General features: G+C 49.2%; 1 protein-coding gene across 1 annotated transcript; it reads right to left on the bottom strand.

Moving 5' to 3' along the window:
- Nucleotides 1-373: 373 nt before the first annotated feature.
- LRRC58 (leucine rich repeat containing 58) lies at nt 374-18,046 on the bottom strand. Its single transcript, XM_055711954.1, has 4 exons — nt 17,514-18,046; nt 7,791-7,919; nt 6,190-6,467; nt 374-4,715 (listed from the first exon to the last, which is right to left on the bottom strand). The coding sequence occupies exons 1-4, from the start codon at nt 18,011-18,013 to the stop codon at nt 4,507-4,509; spliced, it is 1,116 nt and encodes a 371-aa protein (XP_055567929.1). The 5' UTR covers nt 18,014-18,046; the 3' UTR covers nt 374-4,506.
- Between the last annotated feature and the right edge of the window lie 1,988 nt (nt 18,047-20,034).

Genomic DNA, 20,034 nt, shown 5'->3' with positions numbered 1-20,034 from the left:
GGGAAACAATTCAAGAAGTTTAGAAGTGTTGTTTCGTATTGCTGGAAAACTACCACGACACCGTTTTTCTCCTGTTCGTATATTTATCTTGCTTGTGAGTTACTCCTGCCTTTAAACCACGGAGCAGATTTCTGCAACGCTACAGCAGAAGTAAATGGGTCGGGTGTGTAACACACGCTGGTCTGTCACAAGTGGGCCCCAAAAGCCAAGAGCTCCAGCATTCCCTTTGGAAGTCTTGCCCACTCCCAGCACAGGTCACCTCCCATCTACTCCCTGACCACGTCTAACCCCGTTTTTAACGTTTATAATTCTGCCAGGGTTCTGCCCGCGGCAACAGCGGAATCGAGACATCAGCAAATAATGGACAGACAACTGTAGAAATAACATTTTTGGTTTAGTGTTTGCGATTTGTTTTACAGCTCATAATGAAATACTGTTAAAAGATATTCTACATTTATACATTTCTAGTAAAATACACTTTTAAAAACATAAGGCACTTTAAGACGGCCTAAAACAAATGCTCATGATAAAAATTCACCCAAAGGGCTGGATGAGAATCCTTTCTAGCCTTAACGTTCAGGTCAGTAAAAGATCAATCCTCTAGTCAGGCAGGCAAATGAAATAATCAATAGAGAGGTTTCCAAGACAGAGTTATTGCTGCATTAGTGTGCATTCTGAAGTAGTCTATTTGAAGTACCTTCAGTTGGGGAGGGAGGGCATAGTGTGAATAAGATGCATTAAAATGTTCTTTGAACTGGGTAACAAAGACACATCGCAGGGATTAAGTTTCATTACTTTCATTGGATTAAATTCCTTCCATTCATTATTGCCAACAAGAGTAAGGAACAAAAAGGAGCTGGTTCTCCCCTCCCTCCCCCCCACTCCCATTATAATTCAACACAAGGTTTCAAAGACTTAAAATGACCAGGACAGAAGCCCATGAAAAACTGCATCTGGCCACTTCAGAGTATGTTTAAATATTCATTACTGACTTCCTCAAGTCTCACCTCCTATTAAAGAAAGAGAAACATAAAAGAATTGGCAACTGTGTCAGTTGCTTCCAGTCACATTGATATTTTGCTTCTTTCTAAGGTGACCCCTGAGCACCTGCATGCAGCCAGCCCCGCAGCCCCCCGGCAGCGGCGGCGGGGCAGGGGATGAATGCGGGCAGCGCCCCGGCCCTGCGGGGAGGAAGGAATGAGCAACTCTGCTTCACACACTTGTGTCTCAGCTCAAGAACAGTTTCAAAAGCCAGACGTGCTGGGCTGCTGTAGCAACAAGGGGACTGATACCAAAACACTGACTGAAGGCTTCACTCCCAGATGCATCTGTAGGAACTGAAACCCACTATTTAAAGCTGACAAAGAGAGCCGTAATGCTGGCAAACCCACCGTCTGCTTCTCAGGGCCCCTGAGAAGGGGGTGGTAGGAACTAATCCCTACCACCTAGCCGTGTATTTTCAAGTTGTGTCTTACCTATAATATTGCCCAGTACATTTTCCAGTCTTTGGGGGCTAACAATTGCTGAACAAGCTGACTCTCAGGGGCTCAGTACGTTAGGCACTACAGGACAAACCTGCATCCCTGGTCCTCTCAAATACATCTCAGAGGGGAAAAAAAACCCCAACCCCAACCAACCAATCAACCATTGACTGGTTTTTCTTACAAGTCCTTGATTGTTTTACATCCTGACTTACTTGAATTGCACTTTAAAGCCCAGCAGCAAAAAGAAAACTTGGTAGCTACATTTGGGAATATATATATATTTAAGAGATGTTTTATCAAGTCTAAAAATGCGTAGAGATATCAACCGCGTAAGCTGTCAAGTTTTGACCTGGCTACAGTGAAGAAGCTGTGAAAAAAGGTTAGCCTGTTAGCCCTCTGAGAATAAGGGCAGAAATGGGATGCCTGTTCAGTTAGGAAAGAAAATACAGTTAAGGATCAAGCCAGATTAGAAGCAGCCACCACCGGTCCTAACCCGTCACACACAGAAGTGCTGGTGTGCCAACAGGAACTGTGGTGAAATCTAACTTTGTGAAGTGTAAAAAAAACCAACACATGACCTCCAGAGAGCTGCTGCTAAAGAGAGGGACGGAGGAGGTGGTACCTCATGGCCCTGAGCTCAGAAGATCTTGAGATCTCAGCTGGTGTGGCTCACTTCCCCTGGCAGAAGAGCCAAGTTCTAGATCACACAGTCGCTAATGTTACATCAGCAGCTCGCTGGAAATCGGGGCTCTGCAATCAGTTTACTGTCCTCCAGCGCTGGTATGACAATATTCACTTGGGGCAGGAAGCATCATCTGAGAGAGGAGATGAAGAACAAAGTACAGGCCACCCTCTGATCCCAGTTTACCCAACAGCATGCAGGTTTCTCACAAAATCTATAGGTTGTTCTTCCCAAGCAAACCTCACGGGATCTGCTAAAGTGACATCCAGTTGCTTTGCACATATACCTTACTGTGTCTTAAAAATAGACTATAAAAAAAGTTATTTGGAAAGGCACAGAGCACGTGCAATTTAGGTCCCTGCAGATCTGTGCATGTGGGAAATCTTTGTACTAAGTTGCAATGATTAATAACGGACAGGGTGCTATTTTACAAACAGATAATTTCTTTCAAATTCCAGTTCTCTCCAAAGGAAACTGGGGAATGAGCAGTGCTGTCAAGGAGATGCAAGGCAAGAAGATCAACCTGCGCACCATGACAGACTGGAATGTGCAAAGTTTCACAGACCTCGTTCTTCAGGTCACATGAAAGGAAACATTGTAGTCTACTACTACTAACAAAAATAATCACTAAAGCTAGTTACAATGAGTAGAATTATCAAAGTGCTTTAATATATAAAGTGTCAAATGTAATTAAACAGGACCATTAACACAGAGCTGCCATAAGACATTCAAATAGGTACCTGTGTTTTCTGAATGCCGGAGCAGAGCACAGGCTTTTAATTTCCCTTGTAGGGCCAAAGTGGGTTAAGAAAAGTTTTTCTCGTTCCTTTAGCTTCTTAACCCAATGTATTTGCTCCTGCTCATGCATTCAAAGGCACAGTTGGATTTGCTTTATCTGAAACTGCATCAAAAGGACTGTCTGCCATGAAATATTGATAAAGGGGCAGCTCTCGCTGAGCCAAACACAACAGCCCCTTAAAGTACATTTACAGATATATGTCATTTTATAATGCTAACCTTTATAAGCTATTTCTTAATACTTCAAAATTCGGAGCTGGTTTCTGCAGCTTTCCTCTAAACACAGTTTAAGATAACTGAATGTGTTATTTCGGCAACCCAACAGACTGACAAAGCTATTGTAACTAGAGCAAATGCAAACAAATAAATAAGGAAGAGGTTTCAAAACCACCTTGTGCAAGACACTCAGACAACGCACCTTAGCCTCCCTACCGGCTTTAACTCTCAAGTTACGAAAAAGAAAAAACACCAACAAACAAAACATTCACCCCAGCACTTCTCTCCATACTTCCAATTCATTAAGCTGCTGCCAGCTTCAAGCAGATGACCCTAAAGATGGAAAGTAATTCTGCGCCAAGCACAGCAGGGCTGGCGGCAGCCGGGGGACATGGCTGTTCAGAAACAAGCAATGTCAGTCAAGACCCTTCCTGCAATTCACAGATAAAAAAGCAAATTTGCTCCAGTAAACTGAGACTCAAAACCATGACGCAGAGCATCACATCTGGACCCTTGCGCAGGCGTGTACAGCCACAAGTCTGGAGTAATACTGAGTCTCAACAGAACAACTTGTCTGTTTTCTGAAGGCACCATAAAGACAGCAACACTCCAGGTGTGATGGGAAGAGGCAGAGGGAGGAAAAATAACAAATACAGTTAGGAGGAAACACTAAGAGCAGCTTGGTATAACAAGGAAGAAAAAAAGGTGGCTCGGTTCTACCACGGCTGTAACATCTGTGACAGCACAGACACACTACACCTCTAGGCGAAGGAAGAGTAGCCAGAGTTTGGAAAAAATCTCCTCCTGAACAGAAAAAAAAAATAATTTTGTAGTGGATGGGTGTAAAATCTGTAACTGAAATCAAAGGAGACAGCAAAAAATCAAAACGCTATATAAAACATTGGGGTCCGTACGTACTCACATGGCATCATTAGCCTGTTTCTGATCTACCACAGTGTTAAGAGAGCTGGACAGTCTCCTTTGCGCTGCAGGAGGACTGAAATCCAGCGAAGTGTCACGTATGAAAATTCTTCTCAATCCGCCAGTGAGAACAAATCCCCCTCCCCAGCGCACAGGAGGGAGAGGGGGTGTCTCCCAGACAGGAGATGTTTCTAACAACCCCAGGCACCCTAAAGGCAGCATGCCACCGAGTTAGTTCCCTAAGCAGCTGCGCCCAGCAGGTCTAGGCTGGCTAAGATGTTCTGCCCCTTACATCGACTTGAGAAGAGTTTCTCGTGAGCCCTTCAGGCCAGAGGCTCGGGCTTCGTTTTTCCATTATTGCTTTTCAAACATGTTTTCCTTCCCGTCTTCCCCTCCCGCTCCCTCTTATCCCAGAAGGACTTTCTGCATCCTGCGCGCAGCGACGCTGGCTTCGTCCTCAGAGTCGGACTCGCTCTGGGAAGTAGAGCTCTGGGAGGCAGAGCTGCAGGGAGAGGAGCACTCCGGGGAGCACAGGTAGTGCATCAGAGGCAGGCGATACTTCCCGCAGAAGTCAACGAACTTGATTTGTCTGACGCAGCTGTCAAAGTAGACACCTGTAAGGGCAGAGGCAACGGGAACAACACGTGAGACCCCACGCGGAGGAAGCCATAAATCCTGCAAGGTTGTGGCTGCTGGCGCAAACGCCTCGAATTAGGATTTAGTTGACACCACACCAGACGCAGAAGCACAAGGGATGCTGGAGGAAAAGGAGGGACCGGGACACCTGTGGAAATGTGGATTTTCTTTTCTTATTAAGAAAAAACCCAAACTGTAAAACTGTATCTGGGAGGCGATTCAGAATGGCACATTCTGCGTGAAAAGACACAGGGCAGCTACTTCCAAAGAATTCAGCAATTTTTTTCTAACCATTTGAAAGAAATCTCACCCAGGCTGGGAATTTGCAAACTTGTTAAATGTCAAATTAATTCATCCACTCTATTTTCAAACTTGTAAAACCTCTTCTACCAGCTAGCAAAAACAGGTTCACAAGTAGACCTTCATAGCTCTACTTTTCTTCTGCTTGAGCGAAGTCACCATGCTGAGCTTGGATGCCACTTTCCATGGCAACAGCGTTGCTGTAACACACAATTACGTTCTCTTCCCGTCACAGCAAGTGATTTTAGACACTGACATTTTCAGAAGTTTCCAGCAGTGTTTTAAGTCCTAGCTGGTCTGGAGTAAACTTTTCTCCTGCAGCGCTAGAGCAACACCGCAGTACCGTGCTAGCTCATAAGGAAAAGCGAGAAAGAGCAAACCCAATCCACTGTTAGCCAAGCTGTGCAAAACTCTAAAAAAGGAAACATTTCTCTCCCTTACAACACAAGTTCCAGCCCTTCCGTCTTAGCTTATGGAGCATGCTTTGATATTGTCCTGTGAGGAGATAAGATAACAGCCTGCATTATGACTGCAGGGTAGATACTAATTAACGATTTTTTTTCCTTAATCTTCTGAAGGCTAAATGAGCAGATCATTTACTCTGGATAAAGATTAAACATTAAGCCAAATTAGGCCCAAGCATTCTAGGCTTTTCTATGAAGTCCTCTCCTTCCAGGAACTACATGTTGTTAGTCCCAAGCAAGAGCTAAACAAATTACTCTTGGTAACTGCCACACACTACAGTCTCTCTCCTCTTTTCCACCCAGAAATGAAGCTTGCTGTTCAGCAAGAGAGCTTGCAAAAGTTCTGTCCATTGCTCAGTCTGAGCTATTTCAGGGCAAATGGATTGGAAACTTCAGACCACAAAGGCGGAGAGGAGTGCTGGGATGAGCTGCGAAGGCTCCGACGGAAACACCGTCTTACCTTCCCATGCAAACACAGTAAACCAGCACTACAGTGCTGAGTATCGCTCCCAAGTGAACACGGGTCCCTAAGGACAAGTTTGCAGGTGGCCCGGAGCTGATGAAATACAACTCTAATTTGGGTGCAACACCACACCTAACCCGACTGAGCTACTAAAGCCACGGCCAGTCAGAGGGAAGAAAACCCAGCAGGTGAAAGCAGGAAGCAGGGCAGCGAAGGTGAACTTACCCCCGCATTTAGGGTTGGGACAGTTGCTGGCCAAGCTCAGATACCGGACCAGATTCTCCGGGAGATCGCTGGGAGCATAGGGAACACTGCGAGTTTTAATTGTGCGTCCAGCCAGTTCCAGAAGGCTTGGGGGATTGTAGGTCAGGTCACGGACAAACCGAACCACCAAGGGGTTCCCACGCAAGCTAAGCTCTTCCAGGTGAACCAGGTTAAGGATCTCTCGAGGAAGGTAAGTCAGCAGGTTATTGTGCAGGCTAAGGGAGCGCAGGGAATGCAGCCTGCAAACGGAGATGGAAACTCAGTCAAGATGTGCAAGCAAAATCATTCCACAACTGCATTACGCACACCTGGTTACTCTCCCCTCTCCCACCAATTTCTTTTTCTTTGGCATTTCTTCTTTTAAAAGCATAACTTTGTGCTAAAAAAGCTGCTGTTACTCTAGCACACACAATGCCCTAGAAAACTTGGCGCAGCTCCAGAATACCTGTTCAAGAAACACAGTCTTAAATATGCTGCTGTCCCCCTCAGTATTCCCACTCCCACCCCCCAAAAAAGGGTACACAGAACAACAGTACAAAACCTGCGTGCTTTCGGGGGAGATAAGGCTTCCTTGTACCCAGTGCATGCATCAAGAGTGGTTCCACGCAGTACTTTGAATGAAAGTCACCTGATTTTGCTCATGCATTAAAGATGAGCGCCGGTAGGCAACCGGCTCTGGAAAACCCTGTGTTTTCGTTGCTTGCGGCTGCATCGCCTTACGCTGCGATATTACCAGATCTCCAATGTTAAGCAAGGTCAGGCCAGGCTAGCACCGGAACACGTGATAAGCAGGTTTTTGGCTTTTGGAGGAGGTGTTCTCCATCAGGAAGCACAAAGCAATGCTCCAGCACAGCATCCAGGGATGCTCTCTAGCCAGTACAAGTTACAGGACAATTGGACATCGTACATCAAGAACAAAACCACTACACCATCCAATTCCAACTCTGAAACCTCCATGCTGTCATTCAGTCAGTTGCTTTTTGGGTTACAGCTACATACTGAATTCTTCACCTGCCATCTTAGCCAGCCCCTCCAGAGTTGGGCACGTCCTTTTTTCCCCTCCTTATGAAACAGATGAAGCAGTAACTTAGCCTCTAGGGCTCTGCTGAGGGATTTTACAAACACTAAAACATTCTGACATCCCAGAGTAAGAAGTGCCAAGCGAACACAGGGGATGGTACAACACAAAACCACACGCAGAAAGGCTTTGGGTGAAAGACAAAACTGACCAAGCATCCATCACCAAGAATGCAATAGCACGGCAGTTTATCTTTTCAGAGTTGCCCAAGTACTTCCCAGGGCTTTCTGTACAAATCTATGAATTCACCTTAAAGTGTACACTCAGTGATATTTTTTTTCTGTGAGTCTTTGATTGAGATTTTCATATTATATATTCATGGTCTGCCTGCAGTGCACCATGCTAAGGATCTTCTTGTTCAAGTCTAGTTACACCAACAAACCAAAGGACAGATACGTCCTCCCAGGTGCTCTCATCCACACATGCAGAAGGAAAAGCTCAAAGGGTTAATTACGGCTGGTGGCTGATGACAGTAAATACTCACTGTGCCAGCTGCGGTGGAATGCTCTGGATCTTGTTGTCACACAGAACTAGATAGCTTAGAGAAGGTAGGTTTGCTAGTTCAGGTGGAATTGAAGTAATGAAATTCCCTCCAAGGTAGAGAAACTCTAAACTGAAAAAGAGAAGAGAAAACACATTATTTCATTAAGGTTGTTTCCAGTTTCATTTAACAGTAGGTCTTCTCATCTCCTGCATTTTTTAAAGAAAACTTACAGAATACTATGTATGAGATAATTTGCTGGGGGGCGTGAAGCTGAGTTGCACATCAAAATTACAACAGAGCTGCTGTTTCACAACAGATAATGTTGAGATTTACCTCCAGCCTCCTGCAGTCACCATTCTATCTGCCGGCAGGTGCCAGACCACTACATATTCCTACACCAACCCTGCATACAAAGCTCCTGCTGGTATTTCCAAGCAAAAGCAGCCTGTACACAAGGGTCTGCAGCCCTGCTGCAGCCAGTGGGGGTTCTCAGCTTCAGGAGGGGCAAAGCAAGACAGCAGTGGCTCTCCCTGAAAATCCTGGCCCTGCACAAGTGCTAGTCGCTCTTTATGGTATCACTTGACTCCTCGGTGTCTAACTGCAACCTTTCAGCAGAAGTCAGAGGCTGCCAGTCCTGCTTTGATACAGTTCACATGCTGACACCACCACAGCTGCAACAGTGCAGAGCGCACCCGAGCCACACAAGTACATCACACAGTTTCTCAGACACGTTGATTTCACTATACTGAAGTCAAGGAGCCCAAAGCTACCAAAAGCACTGGCTGGGCTTAACTGCAGTTTGGGCCTAAATAAAATGGGGAGAAAAAAAATATAGTATCAAAAATCACTGGATGTCCTGTGGAACTTCCGTGGATGGGAGACAGCAACAAAGAGAGGCACCAGATCCCTTCGGCCAGGTGGAATAGCCGGTATTTGCTGCATCTCTGCCCTCCTAGGAAAAAAATTGGCAAGCACTTTTCTTCAACATAATAGCTTTTGAGTCCCTATTTCAAAGAGTCAGATGTTCCCCCCCCCCCCCCCCTCCACCCCCCATTCTCAGATGTCGCCTGGAAGAGGAGCAAAGGCAAGTTCAGTTTGGGTACTTCTGGCTGGGAAGAGACACCACTGCTAATCATGGTCCCGATGCTTTTTCCCATGCCTGACGATGGGGTGGATCCCATGGTCCTGTCTGCCCGTGCTGGTTCAAGATCGCCAGCACGCGCTCAGGTTAGCTGCCCGGCTCCAGCCGTGTCCCCCTGCGATCCACCCAGCATTCCCCGCAGCTCAGGGAAAGAGAAGTCACCCAGGCTCCGTCAGCCTTGCTTTGAGAACAGCTTATAACCTCCTTGGAATGGAAGATACCTTCATCCCACTCCAGCAACTGGGAAAGGTATTGGGTACAACCGGCAAAGAAACACAGGACCAAACAACCCAAGGGACACTGTGGTCAATCCAGAGGCAGGTCTGAACCCTAAAACTGTTCCCCAGCACGTGTGGAGCACCGGAGTAGCTCCTCCCTGAGGCTTCCCCTGGGACGGAGCGGAAGACCAGTAGAAAGAGACTAATTCATTCAGTTCCTGCAAGAAACTTGAACCTCAAAGATCCAACGACAGCACCTAATTGGGCTACGGGGGCCACTAACACAGCACAAAGGTCCATCTGCCCAACAGCACGGAACAGAACAACAGACCCCACAACACAACACTCGCAGACTTCACTTCCCCCGGAGTCGCCTGCCTTTCTGGAGTACATCAGAGGCAAGCCAAACAACTGAAATCTCACAAAGTGGGCACAAATTAACTGAATTTGACTATATGAAAGGAAGGAACTACCCTTGCTTCAGTTGAGAGATCAAGTGGGACAGCCACGGGAAGGTTACTCTGAACACTCAAGAAAGTACACAGGGAAAACCACCACTACCCCACTGCTCACAGTAGCCTCTTCTATGCAGAGAACCTGTAGGTGAGGAGCAGGGGTAGGAGGAAGGCTGCTGCGCAGAGACCGCATCAAGGGGGATTATTTTTAATTAAATTTTGATCCCCTCACAAAGCCCCAAGTTTTAACCAAAATTCCTCCTTCAGCTTCCATTGTCTCCCAAGGTGGATTTAGGCTGCTCGGCTCTCATTAGGGACTTAACTGCTGACCACACAATTCCTAGGCGTATTTTAACTCCATGCCATTGCTGGAGCCCACACTGAAAACTGTTGGGCAAGGGAATTCTAGTAACGTGGATTTCAATGTTTAAACAAGGTTTAGATGTGTACAAGTTTCCACTTCCTAGGAGAAATGAATAATTAACTCTTCATCCTCTGTGTCTGAAGACAATCATGTCTGTAAAGCCACATTGTATAAAAACATATACTACCAGGAGGAGGAGAAGACGGGTGCAAAATACATAGTAAAAAATATTTCTGAGAGTCATTGCGAGGCCCGAAATGTGTAAGTTTACTGTGCAAACTAAGCAGGCAAAAGCACTGCCTACAAACTACTCACAGCTTTCAAATCCATTCTTTGCAAAGTCTGAGTAATAAGAACACTCAGTTATACTAGCTAGGACGTAAAGCTCCACACAACACACAACAAACTGCTTCTAACTAAAAAAAACCTCCACTAAATAAGGGAACTCCTTCACTGGCAGCAAAGGGTTTCTTAAAAATTCTTTTCTTTTTACTGGTCTTCTGAAACACTTTTTTGAGGTCAGCAGACTAACAAGTCCCTGGGCCCAGTCTAGTACAGCAAATTCAGAATTTCCAACATCAATTTAAGATATGAGCTAGACGGTAAATTTATTTAAAAAAGCACAGGGAGGAGGTTTTGAAACTATAAAGAAACTTATTTTAAAGTTGTTCTTACAGCTTCCACTGAAACACGGCTCAGTAGGCAAAAGAGATGTGTAACTCCTGTCCCCAAAATATAATTTGCTAGATCCTAGTGTTGGCTGAGCGAGATGGAAAAAAATAACACCAGTCATTTCTGCATCAAATTGAAGTGTCAAGAATTGCTTGAGCGAAGCGAATCACGACACAGGCAAGGACTTCCACGGGATGCAACCCTTTTGCGAGGAGCGCCAACCACACCACCGGGGCCACAGTCTGTTCCCAGCTCATCTGCTCCCAGCCTGATCCTGTGCCATACCCAGCGCATACGCAGAGGCCACGGCAACGCTGGCTCTCCACATGTCCTACTCGCAGGGCAGTTTGCTGCTCAGTACGAGCAAGAGAGCGCTGAGCTCTGCCCTCCTCACGAAAGAGCCTGCAACAAGGCAATCCACCACGGTTACCGTTTTTTCACCGGAGGACCACAGTAGAGACGGGACGGAGCTCAGCCAATACTTCTAACTAACCTTTCACACCAAGACCCAGTTTTTCTGACAATCATTAATCTGTGTAGTCGTTTGGACAAGCCGGCTAAGGTCTCATGCATCACTGTGTACACAGAGGGAGAGCTGGAATTTTTCTGTACTTTCAAAAGTCAGTCCAGGAACTTGGAAAAAAAAGAAAGATCAGCCAGCCTCAAACAAATGTAAGCTCGGTTCCTATTTTTGAAGGTAGAATAAATTACGTGCTTCCAACCTGCCACACAGGCTCTGGCTGAACAAGTATCAAGGGGCGACAAACACTAGCAAAACCCGTCTTCAGAAAAATTGAAAAAAAACCTCCATTTGACAGAGCAACTAATGGGGGGCGACACTTTCTCTCCTGTTTTTTAGCAATGTTTACAAATGCACTAATAAAAAGCCCGAGGCCCTTTCAGCCTCACAGCCAGCAGGTCCCTCGCTCCGCACAGCCAGGACGAGCTGTGCCAAGGAGCAGCCAGCACGCCAGGTTGTCCTGGCTTCGGCCGGGACAGTTAATTTTCTTCCTAGCAGCTGGTATAGCACCATGTTTTGGCTTTAGGATAAGAGTAATGTTGGTAACGTTGCTAAGCAGGGTTTACACTAGATGAAGGACTTCTCAGCTTCTCACGCACCACCCTACCAGCAAGTAAGCAGGCTGGAGTGGCACAAGAAGCTGGGAGGGGACACAGCCAGGACAGCTGACCCAACTAGACCAAAGGGATATTCCATACCATAGGACATCATGCTCAGTATATAAACTGGGGAGGGGGCTGGGGGGGGAAGCTGCTCAGAGGCTGCTGCTTGGGAACCGGCTGGGCATCGGTCAGCGGGTGAGTAACTGCATTATGCATCACTTGTTTTGTATATGCTAATCCTTTTATCATTTAGTATTATTTCCCCTTCCTTTTCTGCCCTAGTAACTGTCTTTATCTCAACTCACTGATTTTACTCCCCCCTCCCCAATTCTCTCCCCCATCCCACGGAGGGAATGATCAAGCAGCTGCGTGATGTTTAGCTACTGGCTGGGGTTAAACCACAACACAAGCCCCTCGTGTGTCACTCCTCTCTGGCAGGGGATTTCACACCACCGGGTTGCAGGGTGGCAGTGAAAATCCTGTTAGAGTGGGGAAATGCCCGAACATGAATCGATTCAGGTTGCGGCAGCAAAGTTTAACGTGCCAAGAGACCGTACATTTCTGCTTGAGTATGTCCTTAAGGTTTCCAGGTCATCGTATACCACAAAACAAATCAAAAAGCCCCAAAACACCCAGTAAATAAGAGCCCACTCTACACACTCGAGGTATTTTTTTATACCCTATCAATTACCACGCTTTCATAGTCGTGTTTCAAGGGGAGAATGTCTCCTGGCATGGAAGATACTCAAATTTTAAATCCACCCTCTTTCCCCACAGATGCTTCTTTGGGTAAAATTTAACAGCTGACATCAAACAGATGCATCTAAATAGGTAATCTAAAAAGAAACAACAGAGCCTGAAATAGCTCCAGGTCTTTTTAAGATAAACTTTTTAGCAAGAAATTTCCAGGGCAGTTTTGAGGCTCATGCAAGGCAGGAATTTAAAAGCAGCCCACAGTACACTCCTGTTAACCCTGTTCTGCAATTTGTTAATTCCTGAGAGAACTGCATAGCCTTTGCTGACACGCAAATTTAAGATCAAACAGTTGTCTGAAAACTATTTGCAAAACGTTTGAAGAGGGGAAGAAAAAGGGAGGCAGCAAGCAGATTTCCTAATGCTGTATCTTTATCAAAGCTTCCCTTGCCGTTTTTCCCACACTGTAACAGCCCTTCTTAAGCATATGCTTGTCTAACACGCTTAATACTACCCACAAATAAAAGCAAATACTCTGGTTTTCATGGCACCTAAGCCTCTACACAAAACTTGGATGAATCCAGTTAGGCGTTTGAGGCCTTTGATCCCAGCCCTTGCACAACTGGGCTTTACTAGAGGGATCCAAGCAAGAAGGAAAGAAGCATGCACGGCAGACACCTGGGAAGAGCCTGGCTCTTTTCCAAGCTCTTTCCACCTGCTCCTGGTGCTCTACTGAGCATGAGAGTATTCACTGGAAGAGTCAGACTAAACCTGAAATTCACGTCTGGAGATTCAAGGTATTAACTTCATTTCACTAAGCTCTTGAGAATTTTTCTCTTTATGGGACACTTGCAGGCGTGCACGCTGACGAGGGCAATCCACACACCCTTAAGTCAAAAGCCACAGTTGGACAGTAAGCATCAGAGCTGTGTTTTACCAGACTTGCCAAACAGATTTCGTCCAGAACGGGGACAAGTAGACAACCGCATTTCCAGCTCACCAGCCATAACACACATTGTCCCTCAGCGCATCCCCAGCTGGATCAGCAGAGGAAGGACAGACCCAGCCAGCGCAGCGGTGGGATGCCTACGCAGATCACAGCTCAGGAGCTGCTGGGGGCTGTGAATTGAGTCTGAGAGAGAGAGGCTGCCTATAACATCTCATGCCAAAAACTCAGCAAGGTCAGTGTCGGAGGGAGAACTACAGAAAAGATGACACTTCGGTCTACCTACGCTAAGCTCATCTTTTATCTGGTACCAAACAGGAAAGCAATGCAAAGAGAGCTGCTCTCACCTACCTGGTGCATTTCCTACTCGACATTCACAGCAACAGCCAACGCTGCAATTGAGGTCTTGCACTGTGCTGACACTGCTAGCTGCCTGAACCGGGGGCGGCGGGCTTACCGAAGGAGCTGGCACAGCCTCAACATAACTTAACAAAAGCCTTCAGCAGGGCCCACACTTACCTTTCTCAGAAACATGAGGCTGTTGCTGGTCACCACAGACACCTATGGTGGAACTGGAAGGAAAGAGAGTTGCATTTTCCTAATGGAAAACATGAATCAAAGGCTATTGATCCTTGGTGCCAGCATGCTATGATCAGCATCATCCTGCTGCCATCACCAGAGCAATCATGATCATCCACCGATGAAGCAGTGCGAAGAAGTCTGAAGCAGCAGGACATCTATCTATGGGTGGTACTTCTACAACAGCCTAGGAGGTAACTGATAATCAGGCAAAAGGCACTCACTTTCCCCGCAGGATCCTGCACTGCACACAAAGATTTGTGTGGGCAAGGATGGGGCAGATGGCCGAAGCTGGAAGGAGTAAGACAAGACAGCAGCAGGACCGGTTGTGGTTTTTAATTGCTTTTTATTAGCTTGCCAGATCACCAGGAACATGCTAGGGAAAAGTTTTTGCACAGAATGTCTGACCCCAGATTTCTGAGAAGTTGAAGATTTATTATCTTCATGTGAGTAACACCGCACGGCACACGTGTCTCATTTCAGGGCCTTTGCCTCTGTAGCTGCCAGCGTGTTCCTTCTCCTTTGGCATATCAGACCCATCAGCTTTCTAGTCCTTCAGCTTCACCATGCAGGTTCCTTACCTGCTGCAGGAGTTACCTGGCCTTCGCTAAAACCAACATGCTACCCCTTCAGAAACTACAACAGGAAACTACAGGGTGCAGAGGAAAGACTTAACTGCTTAGTTATCAAGAATTTTTTAAAAGTTTCACGAGAGCTCAGACGTTCCCTGGAAACATAAGTAGTATTTCTAGATCTCTGCAGCTCTGCTTTGCTCTATAATCAGTGACTGGAGGAAATGGGAAGCTGCCAGGGTCACAGGAAGAAGAGCACTGCTGGCCTCAGGAGCTCAAGTACCAGCAGGAGGAACGTGTCCTATCAAAGTGCTGCTTGCATTCATTCCTCTGTGGCCTCAGAGATCATACAACATGAAAAAAATGTTTTTCATGGGAGGTTGCATCTGGAAAAAGGCTCAGAGTCTTGGCTTGCCAGCAACAGCGAGATGGACCCTTGCGGCTCGAGCTGCGAGGTTAACAGAAGCCCCAACACCTACACCAGATGCCGCCTCCCAGCCCAGAGTGCAGAAGCGAATGGGGAGGTCTCCGTGTTGCCCTGCCACAGCAGCTGGCTCTGCTCTGTCCTCACTCAGGCTCGTTTTACCCACTTCAACACCACGCACACTCACACTGCAGACACCCCTCTTGCTGGCAGGCGAGAGGAGGATCTAGCAACAGTTTCTCTACACATTCACTATCTTTTTGGCAAGTGTGTTGGGTCACTGGTTATCTGGCTCCCACTGAGTAGATTCAGGATTCCCTCTGAAGGAACATTAGATTATAAAGCATTGTTTTCTCCCAGCTCTGGCAAGCAAGTGTGCCACTTCCTTTGGTTACTTGAGCAGTCCCGGATACAGAAGGGTCACTGATGGCACAGTGGTAAAGAAGTTGACAATCCTGGTGGAGCACCAATTCGCTATCTTGAGCTAAAGTTCAATTATATTATGGTGACACATTAGCAGAAGTTCAATGAGTTAGCAGTAATTACGCGGGCAGCAGACACAAGCTGGGTCTAGTCTCGTTTTTCTACCTGACACATCACTTTGTAATGATAACCAGACAGTTCAATAGTCTTGTCCCCATTCACCTTCTCAGAATTCTGGGGTTCAAGCATGACCAGCCCAAGAAAAGCTGCAGGACAGGACAAACCGAAGCCCTTCTTCAGGACAGGCCAGAGGAACAAAGCAGAATAACCATGCACCAGGAATTTGACAGGGGTACAGCACGGAGCATAGCCCACTGGGGCATCATGTGCAGTGCTATGCAGCCTGATTATCTTCCTGAGGTCAGCAGTGTAACAAAAAGCAGGGCTGAGGTTTGTTTTCTTGGGGAAAAAAGGAAAAAAAAATAATCACAACCACAGATGACAGCGTGTAAGCAGCAGCAGGGAGCCTCTGCCTCAGAGGTGGCAGCAACAACCAGATCCCAACCACATCCTGGATGCTACCAGGCATGCCACAGAGGCAACATGCATCATCTCCCACACAACTGTCCTCCTCCATCGGCCTCCTCTCCTTTGAAGTTGGTGCCGCTGTCCTCATTTCCCTCATTATCCCTGAAGCGACGGCTACTGAACAGAGAGAAAACTGAGGTTCCTCCTTCCCCTGACAGCCCCAACGCAGGACGCATCCCAACTCTGCCAAGGACATGGGCATTCTCTACCACTCAAAATGCCTCATAGCATCTCTCTAACTTCACTTAACCCACAATTGCTCCAAATCCTCAAGAGGTGCACCTGGGCAAAAGTCACATACCCAACTGTATTTACATTACAGCAGACAAAACCATACCCTACCAGCACTCAAGCAGCTCTGGCACAACCTGCCTACCTCAGGCCGTGGGAGACAGCATCCCACACACAACATCCAGTGCTTCCACTGGATGCAGCTCTGCTGAGCCATCAGGGCAAATCCAGCTATTTAGGGTCAAGGTTGCTGGAATTTGCGTAAGAGGCTGCCTCAGGTGAGTCCTTTGGCAAAGAGCTGGAGCAAAGAGAGTTCAGACCCAAAGCCTTAGCACAGAGCCATGCAGGGGCTAGTCTGCGGCATGAGAAACCAGCAGGACTCACCAAAGTGCCTGCACGTAACACACAAGTCGGAACACGGCCTCCAGCTTGCCCAGGAGGAGGCCAGGCCTCAGATGTACCTACCCCAGGTCAACATGGGCAGTCAATACCCAGTCCTACCAAGCATCGGTGGGGTGGGAACAGTTGGTAGGAACTGCCGTGATTCAGCCATGGGTTTCCATGCCATGGGCCTGCGGTTGTTTGGCCCAGCCCCGGAGCCACACGTACCACCGCATCCGAGCGCGGCCCAGGGATCAACGCTTCAGAAGGCCTGTCAGCTGATCTGCCGGATCTACATGAGCCAGAGGGGTGGAGAGAAACACAACACCCCCCACCCCCCCCCAATGCCAGCAAGCACCCAGATGAGACTGGAGCTGTATCAGAAAGGCCCTATTGTCTGCACGAGCCACAGCCAGATCTCTGTTTCCCCGTGCAGCCCACCGCACAGCCACCAGCTGCAAGAGACCGGGGGTTTTATTTTGCTCTCGCCTAGAGATCTGCATTAGAGCAGAGCCATGGGGTGCCTGCTGTGCGTCAATGCTCCTACCAACCGTGCCATCGTTCTGAGGAGCCTCCCCTCACCAAGGCAGCCGGCGGACTGGGAAATCCCAAGCAAGCCGCCCATTGTGCCCACTGTCCGCCCGGCCAGCGGCTCCAGTGGTTGGCAACTGCGCCTGGCCAAGGGGAAGAGCCACGTTAGCGGCTGCAGTGCCTGGAGACAGCTGAGGCTGGGCAAAACTCACTCCCCGAGTGGGAGCGAGGTGCAAGGCGTGCTGCCGGCGGTGGCCAGAAAATCCGGTTGGGTTTACCTGGCAGCCGCGGGGCTTCCCTCACCCCCCATCCCCGCCGGGCAACGGCCCAGGCCCGGCCCCGGGGGCGCGGGAGGCCCGTCCCGCCCGGCGCCCTGCCCTCACCTGCGGAGCTCCTGGATGTCGGGCGGGATGCCGTGGAGGCGGTTGCCGCCGAGGCTGAGGCTCTGCAGCCCGCGGAGCCCCAGCAGGGCGGGCGGCACCTCTGCGAAGCGGTTCCCGCTGAGGTTGAGGACGCGGAGGGAGCGGCCGAGCGGGGCCTGCCCCAGCCCCTTGGGCAGCGAGCCGGGCCCGCCCAGCCGGTTGTTCTTGGCCAGGAGCGTGTGGAGACGCGGCAGGGCCAGCAGCTCGGCGCCCAGCTCCGCCAGCCCCGTCCCGCTCACGTCCAGCACCTCCAGCGCCGGGAACCACTGCGACAGCCCGGCGGGCAGCGGGCCCGACAGCCGCCGCGGCGACAGCACCAGCCGCCGCGCCTCCGCGCTGCGCCGCGCCGCCAGCTCGGCCGCCAGCTCCGCCTCGGCCGCCTCCTCCTCGCCCTCCGCCGCCGGGCCGCGCCGCTCCAGCTCCGGCTCCGGCTGCGGGGCCGCGCCGCCCGCCGCCGCCATCCCGCCCGCACCGCCCGCCGTCCCCGCGCGCCGCCGCCGCCCCTGCGTCACCCCGGGGTCTCCCACGCCTCGCCCCGCCCCGCCCCACCCCGGAATCTGAATAGCTCCGCCGCCGCCCTCACCCACCCCGCGGCCCTACGGTGCTATGCTCGATCCCGGGCGCGCCGCTCGCTGAGGAGAGAGCGGCCCCCGCGGCTGCAGAGGGGTGAGAGATCTTTATGCAGGTTGCGGGGCGCCCGCGGGCGGGCGGCAGGAAGAGAGGGAGCCTCGTCGCGGCCCCGGAACGCGCATGCGAGGAAGGTGCGGAGGCGGGGCGGCCGGCGGCCGCGTCAGTGGAGATGTGCAGGCTTGGCCGGCACCCCCGGCGGCCGGTTAGTGACCCCGTGGGACCGGTACTCGGCCTCCGGGCTACCGTTACAGCGCGCTGCCGGCGGGCCTGGCTCAGCCGGGCTGCTGGAGAACCGCTGGGTGCCCGCGGGGGGCTTGGAAATGGCACCTGCTCCCTTCACAGGCTCTTACGCCAGGCTCACTGGAGCCGGATACTAAAGCTCTTGACTCTTTCTGACTGAAAAATTAAAACCACAGCCTTCCTCCTCGCCTTTTCAGTCACCCTCAGGCCCCGAGGGAAAGGCACCGGCAGTCCCCTGTATGGCACAAGGCCTTTGTGGCAGCTGCTGGTGGCGGAGCCCGGCCTGTGGCGTCCCGGCCTGTGGCGTCCCGGCCTGTGGTCACCCGGCCTGTGGTGTGCCGGCCTGTGACATCCTGGCCTTGTGGCCACGGTGTGTCTGCTTCAGTCCCTGCGGACCTGCTGCTGGAGGAGCCCAGCAGAGGTGCCCCCCAGAAGTACCTGGGTGTATCTCCTTGCCTGGATGTGAAAAGACAGTTTTAATCCCACACCAGGGCATTGGTGGGAGTTAATCTGCTACACCCAAGTCTGTCAGGTGGAGAGGCCTGGTGCAGGTTACAGCTCGATGTGGAGCTGACCCTGGGTGTACCCACACACGAACAGGCAACTCAAGATTTGTGATTTCAATTCATCGCCCTTTGGACACAGGTTAACAGCGGTGTAATCAGTAATCACCCATTGGAAGAAGCAGCAGCAGCAGCGCGTGATGACAATGAGAAGATTCACAGCCCAAGGGAACTTTTGACCTGACAAAGTGTGGGCTTAAACACTCGTGATATGTAGAGGAACCAAAAAGAAGGGGGCGGCAATTGCCCACCTGCTTAAAGTACTTCGTAGACACAAAAGTCTCTGTCAGAGTGGAAGAAACACAAACAACCCACGGTTGGTTTGCATCAGACAAGAGTTTAAAAACAACACGTGAAGCAGTAACAATGCTGAGTTCAAAGGCGTCCAGAATATTATGGATGAAACCCATGGTCCACTTGTCCTTCCTTTGGTGCTCCTATGAACTTGGGATTTTACCACTACAAATATTTTGAAGTGCTGCCTCCCATTCCTGAGAGCAGGAGTTGTCAGGGCTGCGTTCAGCCTTCGAGCAGGGGTATGCTAGAGTGGGTGGGCATGAACAGGTCACCTGCCATTGGACTTGTTTAATTTGTTTTATAAGTTTATACGGATTTACAGGTGCAATATATAAACATATTTTTTCAATATAATTTTGCCCACTCTGTAAAGGTTGTGCTGTTTCAGCTGGATCAGGACAGTTTGTGGAAGGGTTTATGAAAGCACAGGAGTAAGGTCACCTCGATTTTGCTCTTGTCTTCTGCAGTGCTTTAAGTCTGCGTTCTCCCAAAGTTGTCTCCTATGAACTGGTTCAGTATTTTTCAGGAGCTGAGTCTTATTATAGATCAGTTTGCTCCCATCTTCAGAATTAAAATTAATGAAGACCTTAAAAATGCAGTTCGGAGTCTTGATCAACCACTTAAATAGCCTGTTTCTCAGTTTGAAGCTTAACAGTGCTGCAGAACTGTGAAGCAGTCAAGTGTGCGTAGCTATAGTGCAGCAACTTTCTAATATTCAGATGTGCTTCCCTCCATAAACAGATAGGTTGGAG

This window comes from Falco cherrug, chromosome 5 (assembly GCF_023634085.1).
Source record: "Falco cherrug isolate bFalChe1 chromosome 5, bFalChe1.pri, whole genome shotgun sequence".
Lineage (NCBI taxonomy): Eukaryota > Metazoa > Chordata > Aves > Falconiformes > Falconidae > Falco > Falco cherrug.
Note: the sequence above shows the minus strand (reverse complement) of the source record. Positions and strands in the feature narration are given on the sequence as shown.

What these genes read in the sequence shown, in the direction of transcription:
- LRRC58 (XM_055711954.1), bottom strand. Translation starts at nt 18,013, where the DNA reads ATGGCGGCGGCGGGCGGCGCGGCCCCGCAGCCGGAGCCGGAGCTGGAG. An exon ending in GACATCCAGGAGCTCCGCAG is followed by an intron (nt 7,920 to 17,513) that starts GTGAGGGCAGGG and finishes TCTCTTTTTCAG; the next exon opens with TTTAGAGTTTCTCTACCTTG. An exon ending in TCCCAACCCTAAATGCGGGG is followed by an intron (nt 4,716 to 6,189) that starts GTAAGTTCACCT and finishes CTGCCCTTACAG; the next exon opens with GTGTCTACTTTGACAGCTGC.